The following is an 11,765-nucleotide window of genomic DNA, read 5'->3' on the forward strand; positions in this document are numbered from 1 at the left end:
AAAAAATCTGAAACATTTCGGGGGGGGTTGAACCCCTAAAACCACCCCCTCGCTACAGGCCTGGATATCAGCTAGCATGCCAATGCTTTAAATCAAGAAATAGTTTTCTAAGACCTACAGAGACACTTCAGCAAGCAAGAGTCCAAAAGTGGCAGGCTAAAACCCGGAACCTCAATCAGTGGCTGATACAAAATGAGAGAATTCCGCCTGAGCACACAGAAGACTGGGCAACTTGGAAGGCGCTGAATATGCTGCACTCTGGCACCACAAGATGCAGAGCCAACTTTAAGAAATGGGGTCACAAAGTGAAGTCCATGACATGCAAGTGCGGAGAAGAGCAAACCACAGACCACCTGTTACAATGCAGTCTGAGCCCTGCCACATGCACAATGGAGGACCTTCTTATAGCAACACCAGAAGCACTTCAAGTGGCCAGCTACTGGTCAAAGGACATTTAATATAATCCAACGTTTTTTACAACTTTGTGTTTTTAAATACATATAACTGTACCCTTGGTTTGCTTTTGATACGATAAATAAATACAGTGTTCCCTCAGTACTCTGCGGTCCACTTCCCGTGGACTTACTGTTTTGTGGTTTTTCAAAAAAAATATTTAAGTACAAGTACCAAGGGAACACTGTATACACAGATCTATAAATCCCACTTGCTGAAGTGGCACTGGCAAGGGGCGCAGAGAGGGCCTCCCAGGCAGCTTCCGCTGGGGCTTCTTCTCGGTCACTCACTCTTCCTTGGGTGACCAAGTGAGAGCCCCATGCCAGTGGGGAAGCAGGGAGGGAAGGAGAAGAGTGGCTCCTGCAAGCGGGGAGAGGGAGGGAGGGAGGGAGGGAGGGGGAAGAGGAGAGGAAGAGAGAGTGGAGGGGGAGAGAGGAGTTCGTGGAGCTATACTGTACATTTACAGTATAGTATCCCTACACTGCGGTTTTTCACTTATCGCGGGGGTTCCTGCAATGGAAACTCCGCGATAAGTGAGGGAACATTGTACATCTCCAAAGAAAAAGTTGATGTTAACAAGCCTCAAATTCTCCAACAGTTGAAGAACAATATTCAGACCAAAATCAGATCACTGGAACCTGAAAAACTAAGAGATATCATGGAAAACATCTTAGGAAGAGCACGTTTCTGCAAACCAGAAAATGAACACCATTTACAAGATTTGATTTGACACACATAATATAAATTTATTTCTCATACTGCATGTGATTATATGGTATTGTAAGTTAAATAAAACAAAGGTGTTATTCAGTATTGAAACTTCTTGGTGACTTTTGACCCGTACTATATATATGGACGATTCTTGCTTTTATTTCAAATTACTCCACCTTGGTCTCCCCTTGCAGGTGGTCTTTGTCATCCCGGATTTCTTTGACAATTGGTCCCAAGCCATGATAAACATCAGTCAGATCTTCCCGTGAGATGCAGACCCAACCGCTTGGCCGGACGTGGTACAGATCCACATTGCCCCCTGAATAGGAATCACGGTGAGCAGCATGACCCACGGCTTGGCAGGCCAATAGCAAGGCCTCATCGCGTGGCAAGTCGTAGGAGTAGCCGCCATCCATCACGCCATAGGCATACGGGGACCCAGAGCCAACAGAAAAAACATCCCCGGAAAGACATGTGCCATCGCTGTAGACGTAATACAGGCCAGGTCCGTTGTGGTCCCAACCGCACAGCAGGGTTGCCACGCAGAGGTCTTTGCTGTGGCATCCACGCAGAAGAAAGGCCAGCAACTTGGCTGCCCCGGCGACACTGGGCTGTTGTCCCTCATTCAGATGCTTCAGGCGTAAGGAGCAACGCAGGAGACGGAGCCAGGTGGCACAGTCGGCCGACGTCCCAGATGTGGTCGCCAGGAGGTGGCTGTGGAGCGTGATGACCTTGCGGGAGGATGGGTCACTTATAAGGCTGCCACAGGAGGCGCGTGTGTCAGCAGCCACGACCACACCATGGCTGCAACGGAAGGCCAGTGTGGTGGTTCCATGGGACAGCGAGAAGGGTGTGGGTACCACCATCTCCATTGGTGGTGGCAATGGCCAACAGGAAGCCTGTGAAGGTTGATTCCTCACACGTACTATGTCCTGGAGAGCCATTTAGGAAGAACGATGGGGAGAAAGTGGAGCACAGGACTTAAATATACAGGGGGTGGCTTGTATATTGGGAGGAGAACCAAACAGGATCGAGGGGGTAGTGGGGAAGGTAAGAAACATGATTCGTGGGGCAGAAGGTGGGGAACTGGAAGGAAGAGCAAACGACCTTTGGATATGTCTTTGTTAGTTGACAAGTTCGGATCTGTTTTTTGCCTCCAGTTCCCTGCTTTCTTTTTCTCAAATCTCAAGGCAGCTGAGAGGCGTGCACAGAGGCTGCACACTTACCCAGATAAGTAAATTTCATTAACTGAGTTCCTACGTTGTGCTTGTATCGCATAAATCGAGTTACATGCTGGTTGCTCTACATCATCCTTCTGCTGAATACAAACAGGGCGCTTCTGATGTTCAGTTGAAACATACTCTTCTGTATCTTCAAGCCATTAGACTTGGTTCGACCCTCTGGGGCAGCAGAGAACAAATCTGTACTATCCTCTCTGACATCCTTTCGGATATCTAAAGAGTATAATCCTGTCAGCTCTCCGTTTCCTCTCTACCATGCTGAATGCACACAGCTCCCTCGGTCTTCCCTCGTGCATGTACTTCTCAGCAGCTCTCTTCTCATCCTCTGCTCTGAACAACCTGCTTCAAGCGGTTTACATTCTTCTGGAACTGAACCGAGTTCTCTAGATGAAGACTGACTAGTGCAGAATATACTTGCGGCACTTCCAGACAGGACTAAATCACAGGTTTTAAACAAGGGCAAAAACTCCCGGGACTTCAGAAAAGATACACTGTTAATCCTGGGATGTCTACCTTTGTTGTCCAGACTTGATGCTTTGTTGCAAGATTTAGAGGTTCCCAAGATGGCCGCCGTAATTTTCAACTGTAAGCAAACAGTATTTTGCCCCCCCCCCCCCGATCAATCACTGATATATATTTTCTGTTCGTCGTGGGAGTTCTGTGTGCCATATTTGGTTCAATTCCATCATTGGTGGAGTTCAGAATACTCTTTGATTGTAGGTGAACTATACATCCCAGTAACTACAACTCGCATATGTCAAGGTCTATTTTCCCCCAAGAGCGCCTCAAGAGCACCCCCGGGCAAAATCAACTATACTGCAAATGCTTACTTTGCGTAATGGGTTGAGCCACCCCTGCCGCTGTGGGACTTCCACCGAAAACTTCGGCATTATGGATATGTTCTCTCCCCCCCCCCCCCCCCCCCGCTGACACATGCACAGTTAATGGGGACGAGGGAGAAAGCCTTCTCAGTGGTGGCCCCCCGGCGCTGGAACTCCCTCCCTAGGGAGATCAGACAGGCTCCAACCTTGTCCTCCTTTTGTAATCAACTAAAAACCAGAAACTTTCTTGTCCCTACTTGAAGACTCGCACTTTACACCGGCCTGCACTTTACACGGGCATACGTCCTACCTCAACATGTGCTTGCCAGTATTTCCTGCCCAGTTTATTGTATTGTTGCACTTTCCTGCACTCCTGTAAAAATGTATTGCACTCATTGAATCTGTACCTCAGCTATGTTTCTTTCAGCCATATTGTTTTTATATTGCTTTCAACTGTGTTGTTATTTGTTTTATATGATGTTTTAATTGGTTAAAGTGTTTTTCATGTGTGTTTTAATTGCAATCTTGGGCGTGTCCCTTGTAAGCCGCCCGAGTCCCCTAGGGGAGATGGTTGGCAGGGTATAAAAATTAAGTTATTATTATTATTATTATTATTTTTATTATTATGTGGAGAATCACTGCAGCGAATCACTGCAAAAGTGCCCTCCACACATTTCATAAAGTATCTGTCACACAAACAAAATTTACAGAATAGGACCACTTCGGCCCAAGTCAGAAATGCACAATCAAACAGGAACACACACTTTCAAGCCAGGAACAGAACTTTATCATTATTGACACTTGTCTGCCTGGCCATCTGTCCAGACAGATTTGGTTGTGGCATCAAACAACAGGGTGCTGTTCCTGGGTTATACATAGCTGTTCCTGATTGCTCTTCTTGTGAAAAGATGTACAGCATTGACTAGGGGACCACAATTTTGTCCTGACCAGAGAAAATGTGCCCTCCACACGTTTCATGAAGTATCTGCCACAGAAACAAAGTCTTTGCCTTCTACTCAAGTGTCACCTTCTTTTTAGGAACCAACTAACCAGGAACAATAATCTAAAATCCAGGAACAAGCCCAGATTAAAAAAAAAATCCCCTGATTTCTGATTGCAAGGACATACAGACATGTGACGATCTGAACATTTGGCACAAAAAAAGCTATTTTCTTGCATCTGGAAATCTTGGGTTTTTAGCCTTTTGTAGCAATTGCTTCCATGTTTACAGGGAACGGGGTCTGGCTACCCTCTTGTTTGCTGCGGAAGCTCCTAGGATAAAGGTACTGTCTGGATGAGCCCTACTACTTTCCCTTACTTGGAAACTATGCTTCTGTTCATGGAGGCTTCAATATTCTTTGCTCTCTTTGCTGCAGCATCGCATTGGGGCAAGGGGGAGGTCTCATTAAACTTAAGATCATGTTGACAGGTTGGCCTAGTTGCATCAAATAGACACAGCTCCATATTTGTGTCCTGAAAAAGGACAATTCCCAGAGGGTGGTTCTAAAAAAATCCTCTTGCATCAAAAATATTCCCTTATCTAAATCTCAAATTTCATAGGAACTTTGGGGGGGGGGGGGGGGGTTCAGGATAGAATCAGACTGCGATGCTGTACCTGCGGCTTTGGGTATAAACTACATTGTACTCTGCAAGCCTTACTTTTGATTGTGCCATTAAGATGTGTCACTTGTGAGTTGTCCTTACTGAGCAACAGGGTCAAGGTCTGAGTGGCAGTCCAGATGAACAAATAATAAATGTTTTGTTCAAGCCGTGCCCGTGGTGCTGCACAAAAGACAGAAGCGACAAGAAATCCCTTTTCGGTGGAAGCTGTAATCGACTTTTATGTCTGGGCTCCTGGGAAGCTGCTTTAGGACAATCTGAGAGCAAACTGGCAGCTGGAGTTATACTGCCAGCCACATCAAATATGCTTTTGCTGCATGCATCTGAGCTCATAATAAATATTGCTTGGTTTACTCATCATGGCGTCTACCATTTATTGGCAGAGATTGTCCTGTCATTGCAAAATGGGAATACAACAACTTGTGTTAGACCAGTATTTCTTAGCCTTCCTAATGCCGCGACCCCTTAATACAGTTCCTCATTGTTGTGGTGACCCCCAAACATAAGATTATTTTCGTTGCTACTGCATAACTGTAATTTTGCTACTGTTATGAATTGTAATGTAAATATCTGATATGTATTTTCATTCACTGGACCAAAACTGGCACAAATACCTGTTACGCCCAAATTTGAATACTGCTGGGGTTGGGGTAGGGGGTTGATTTTGTCATTTGGGAGTTATAGTCGCTTGGATTTATAGTTCCCCTACAATCAACTATAAATCCCATCAACTACAAGTATAGTTCACCTACAATCAAGGAACCCCCTGGGAAGGAATCCCACTGGAGCACTTCAGCGCACCCAAATACCTGGGAGTCACTCTGACCTGCAAGAAGCACTGCCTGAATATCAAGCAAAAGGTGGGTGCTAGAAACAATATCATACAAAAGCTGACTGGCACAACCTGGGGATCACAACCAGACACAGTGAAGACATCTGCCCTTGCGCTGTGCTACTCTGCTGCTGAGTACGCATATCCAGTGTGGAACACATCTCACCACACTAAAACAGTGGATGTGGCTCTTAATAAGACATGCCGCATTATCACGGGGTGTCTGCTGGAGAAACTACACTGTTTAGCCGGTATTGCACCACCTGACATCCGCCGGGAAGTAGCAGCACGTCAACAACTTAAATCACAAAATAGTTTTCTGAGATCTACAGAGATACTTGCTGGAACATCCCAGCAAGCGAAAGTCCAAAAGTGGCAGGCTCAAACCTAGAACCTCAATCAATGGCTGATACCAAATGAGAGACTCCCCCCTGGGCACAGAGAAAACTGGGCGACTTGGAAGGCGCTAAACAGACTTTGCTCTGGCACCATGAGATGCAGAGCCAATCTTAAGAAATGGAGCTACAAAGTGGAATCCTCGACATGCGAGTGCGGAGAAGAGCAAACCACAGACCACCTGCTGCAATGCACCCTGAGCCCTGCCACATGCACAATGGAGGACCTCCTTGCGACAACACCAGAGGCACTCCAAGTGACCAGATACTGGTCAAAGGACATTTAATCAACTACCAAGCTTGCAAACTTTGTGTTTTGTCTGTCTGTTTGTTTGTTTTGTTAAAATGTAATACAAATGTCTGGTTGCTCCTGACACAATAAATAAATAAATAAATAAATAAATAAATAAATAAGGAACCCCCGGCGGCACAGTGGGTTAAAGCACTGAGCTGCTGAGCTTGTTGACCGAAAGGCTGCAGGTTCGATTCCGAGGAGCGGTGTGAGCTTCTGCTGTTAGCCCCAGCTTCTGCCAATCTAGCAGTTTGAAAACATGCAAATGTGAGTAGATCAATAGGTACTGCTCTGGTGGGAAGGTAATAGTGCTCCATGCAGTCATGCCAGCCACATGACCTTGGAGGTGTCTACAGATAACGCCGGCTCTTTGGCTTTGCAATGGAGGTGAGCACCACACCCCAGAGTCGGACATGACTGGACTTAATGTCAGGGGAAAACCTTTATCTACAATCAAAGAGGATTCTGAACTCCACCAATGATGAAATTGAACCAAACTTGGTACACAGAACTCCCATGACCAAGAGAAAATACTGGAAAGGTTTGGTGAGCATCGACCTTGAGTTTTGGAGTTGTAGTTCACCTACATCCAGGGAGCACTGTGGACTCAAACAATGATGGATCTGGACCAAATTTGTCACGAATACTCAATATGCCCAAATGTGAACACTGGTGGAGTTTGGGGGAAATAAACCTTGACATTTGGGAGTTGGGATTTATTTCACCAAAAATCAAAGAGCATTCTGAACCATACCAATGATAGAATTGGGCCAAACTTCCCACACAGACCCCCATACTGTGTTTTCTGATGGTCTTCTGATTACACTCCCTCACGACCCCCCCCCCAAGGGGTCCTGACCCCCAGGTTGAGAAACCCTATGTTAGTCTTTGCTTACAGTGGGGACAGTGCTGCCTCGTGCAAGGAGCGTGTTGAGCTGAATCTGTTCCCAATGCTTTCTCCCTGCTCCCTCCTCTGTCTTACCTGAAAGAGACGCTGCTCTATCAGCAGTTGTCACCCTCCACTGCCTTTTCTGCTGGGACGCCGAGTCCCCCAGCAGCGTACCCCCAACATTTGGGAGTAGGGTGGATGAACCAAGGGCAACCTGAGAGGCTTAGGAGAGGGAGAAAAGTATGATGAGAACAAGGAGGTGGGTGTGAAGATCTGACTAGGTGACAGAGGGCAGTTTGATTGCATTGAGGTGTGTAGATTCTGCACACTCTGTTGGCACTCCAGATTTCTCCCTGCTCGACCCGTATTTCTGGTTGACCTCGCAAAGAGTCTCTCTCACGGCAGGGGTTACATTAGATCAGTGACATCAAATTCACTTCGGAGACCTCTCGGCTCCAGACGTCCCCGGAGACTTGGCATTGAACGCAAAGTGCATGGACTCAAGAGAAATCACTTTAGTCCTCTGGACAGAATTAGTTGACCAGAGAATCATCAAGGAGGCACCCTTAGCCATTCATGTATTATGAAATACATAAATACATGCTGTTCGCAGTAACGAGAGTAGAACAAGAGAAAAGGCAGTTAATGGGAAGCAGAAACTCCTTAGAGAGAGCATTTAGGACTTCTGCAAGAATGAGAAGCAAAAACTCCCACAGGCATAGAATGAAATGCACTTCGTCTGCAGCAAAATAGGTAAGTGCAAAGAAGGTGGGATGGGAGGAAGACATTGTATTAAATTGGTAAATAGCATAGTGGGTAGCGGCATTGCCTTTGAAATAAACATTCTGCCCACCCCATGAACATTTCCTCTAATCCCAAAATTGCAAAGAGCAGGATATTGAAAATTGTCCCCATCGCGGACTCATATTTGTCGTGTTTCCATTATTTTGGTATCTTTGCCTGTCCTTTTTATTGGATGCCTAATCTTGGTTTCTGAAAACTCAATTGGAAATTTGGAATTGGCAGCTGGGATACAGACTCAGGAGGCTTGTCTTGGCCAATCTGGAGGCTGGCCTTGGATTCAACCTGTACGTGTTGGATCCTGGAAAGAAGCAACTAGTGGGGTGCCAAAGAGTTCTGTCTTGAGCCCAATGCTATTCAACATCTTTATCAATGACTTGGACAATGGAATAGAGAGCATGCTTATCAGATTTACAGATGACACCAAATTATTAGGGGTAGCCAATCCGCATAGTTATACCAATGGTATTCCCCATAGTCACCTACGGATGTGAGAGCTGGACCATAGGGAAGGCTGAGCAAAGAGAGATGCTTTTGAACTGTAGTGTTGGAGGAAAGTTCTGAGAGTGCCTTGGACTGCGAGAAGATCCAACCAGTCCATACTCCAGGATAGTAGAGGCCAAGATGAAGTCCTTTGGCCACATCATGAGAAGACAGGAAAGCTTAGAGAAGACAATGATGCTGGGGGAAATGGAAGGAAAAAGGAAGAGAGGCCGACCAAGGGCAAGATGGATGGATGGTATCCTTGAAGTGACTGGATTGACTGAAGGAGCTGGGGGTGGCCATGGCTGACAGGGAGTTCTGGCGTGGGGTGGTCCATAAGGTCACAAAGAGTCAGAAATGACTGAATGAATGAACAACAACAAACAATTCCCCAAATGAGACAGAATCAGAATCCAAAATGACCAGAACAGATTTAGAGAGTTGAGTCAAAAAATATCAAAAATGAATGTCAACCTATGGCGCTAAGACAGAAAAAAAATGAAATGCAGAGATATAGGATAGGTGACACTTTGCTTGAAAACAGTCCACGTGAAAGCAATCTAGGAGTAACAGTTCAGCTCTTTCCTGCTTTGGTAGGACCTCACCTGGAATACTGCGTCTAGTTCTGGGAAGCACAATTGAAGAAGGATATGGAGAAGTTGGCATGAGAAGGACACTCAAAATGATCAAAGGTCTGTAGGTCAAGCCCTTATAAAGTAGTACCTTAGGGAGCTAGTTACGTTTAGCTTGGAGAAAGGAAGACTGAGGCCCCTTCTACACTGCCGTATTATTCAGCTCAAAGCAGATAATCTGAAATGTATATGGCAGTACAGAAGGGGTCTGAGAGAAGGCAACTTGAGAGCCATACTTCAATATTCGCAAGGATGTCCCATTAAGGAAGCTTGTCCTCTGCTGCTCCAAAGACTAGGGCCCCTTCCACATAGCTGAATAAAATCCCACATTTTCCACTTTGAAGTGGAATATATGGCACTGTGGACTCAGGTAACTCAGTTCAAAGCAGATATTGTGGGATTTTCCGCCTCGATATTCTGGATTATATGGTTGTGTGGAAGGGCCCTAGGACACAATGGAGCAATGGATTCACACTACAAGAAAAGGCATTCCACCTAAACACGAGGAAGAACTTCCTGACGATAACAGCTCTTTGACAGTGGAAGATGCTACCTGGGAGAATCTTTCTGGAAATTTATAAACAAGAGGCTGGATAACCATCTGTCAGGAATGCTTTGATGTTTCCTGCATGGCCAAATGAAGTTAGACTAGGTGGTTCTTGCTATCCCTTCCAACTCTAATATAATAATAATAATAATAATAATAATAATAATAATAATTTATTTACTGCATTTGTTGACCGCCGTTCTCAGCCCTAGGGCGACTCACGGCGGTGTACAACATATAAAAAGACAATTTACAATAAAAGCAATATCATAAACAACCATAACAACATCACTATTAATAATACCATTACTCTAAATCATTCGCGACGTCTCATCATAGAATCACAATCCAATCTCATTATCCATATTCCGTTCCACTCATCATTGCCAATTTGTTATAGCACTTAGTCAAACGCCTTCTCAAACAACCACGTCTTTAGGCTCTGGCAAAAGCCATGAAGGTGGTCACAGTATGATCGGCACACTGGGTACAGTGCCTAAAGACCTTGGCCTGCACTTAAAAACAATCAGCATTGACAAAATTAGCATCTGTCAACTGCAAAATACCTCCTTATTCGGATATGCACACATTATTCGCCGATACATCACACAGTCCTAGATACTTGGGAAGTGTCCGACATGTGATCCAATACAAAAGCGAGCATAGTGATCTTGTTTGCTGTGTACTAATCTTGTTATGTACCAAATAATGGCTGTGGCTCACAAATGGAACTCTGAAAAAGGAGACAGAGGGCTTGATTCCGGCAGCCCAAGAACAAGTCATTTGAACCAATGCCATCAAAGCCAGAATTGAAAAGTCGACAACAGATCCCAAATGTAGACTCTGCAAGGAAGCAGATGAAACAATAGATCTCATCCTCAGCTGCTGCAAGAAGATTGCACAGAGAGACTACAAGCAGAGGCATAACATCGTTGCTCAGATGATTCATTGGAACTTGTGCCACAAATACCATCTACCTGCAACAAAGACCTGGTGGGATCACAAGCCGGAAAAAGTTACAGAGAATGAACACGCCAAACTCCTCTGGGACTTCCGAATTCAGACAGACAGAGTTCCGGAGAACAACACTCCTGACCTCACAATCGTGTTAAAAAACAAAGTATGGATTGTCGATGTCGCAATCCCAGGTGACAGCAGGATTGCAGAGAAACAACAGGAAAAGCTGACACAATACGAGGATTTAAAGATCGAACTGCAAAGACTGTGGCACAAGTCAGTCAAGGTGGTCCCAGTGGTGATCGGCACACTGGGTGCAGTGCCTAAAGACCTTGGCCTGCACTTAAACACAATCAGCGCTGACAAAATTACCAGCTGCCAGCTGCAGAAGGCCACCTTACAGGGATCTGCTCGCATTATTTGCTGATACATCACACAGTCCTAGACACCTGGGAAGGGTCCGACGTGTGATCCAATACAACAGCCAGCAGTGTGATCTTGCCTGCTGTGGACTCATCTTGTTATGTTTCAAATAATAATAATAATAATAATAATAATAATAATAATAAGAAGAAGAAGAAGAAGAAGAAGTATCCGATGTGTGATCCAGAAGAGTGTCTGCTGTGGACTCACCTTGTTGTGTTTCAAATAATAATAATAATTATTATTATTATTACTGTGCTGTCACACCCAGACACTATGAAGTTAAAACTAAGATGTGCTTCTCTCTTTATCCGGGTGAACTGTGTGTTCCTTACTTAGAACCTCAGGATTCCCAGCAACTGAGGCCAGTCCAGATTTGAACATCAAACAGAACATTTATTTCTCAAAGTCCTTGACAGACTTGGCACAGCTTGATGAAGTTACAAACACAAACAGTCAACTTATGAAACCATATAGATGTTCTTTCCTTCCCTTTTCCTTCAGCTGCCGAGTTAACTTTCCCCCAACGGTAGAAAAATCCTGGGATCTTTTACCATAAGCCTGAGCTGCTATCTTTTAGAAAGAGCAGGTCTTCCCCTATCCAAGCTCAAGGTTAGTTTGGGGATGAAGTAATGGATCCTCTCCCAATGGCAGAGAAATCCTGAGAT

The 11,765-nt window shown here is 45.1% G+C and overlaps 1 protein-coding gene across 1 annotated transcript; it reads right to left on the reverse strand.

Moving 5' to 3' along the window:
* Positions 1 to 1,331: 1,331 nt before the first annotated feature.
* Positions 1,332 to 2,108, reverse strand: PSMB11 (proteasome subunit beta 11). Its single transcript, XM_060782902.2, has one exon. The coding sequence runs from the start codon at positions 2,106 to 2,108 to the stop codon at positions 1,332 to 1,334; it is 777 nt and encodes a 258-aa protein (XP_060638885.2).
* Positions 2,109 to 11,765: the final 9,657 nt, after the last annotated feature.

This window comes from Anolis sagrei, chromosome 6, assembly GCF_037176765.1.
Source record: "Anolis sagrei isolate rAnoSag1 chromosome 6, rAnoSag1.mat, whole genome shotgun sequence".
Classification (NCBI taxonomy): Eukaryota; Metazoa; Chordata; class Lepidosauria; order Squamata; family Dactyloidae; genus Anolis; species Anolis sagrei.

Excerpts from the sequence above, each read along its gene's own strand:
- PSMB11 (XM_060782902.2), bottom strand. The coding sequence starts at position 2,108 with ATGGCTCTCCAGGACATAGTACGTGTGAGGAATCAACCTTCACAGGCT.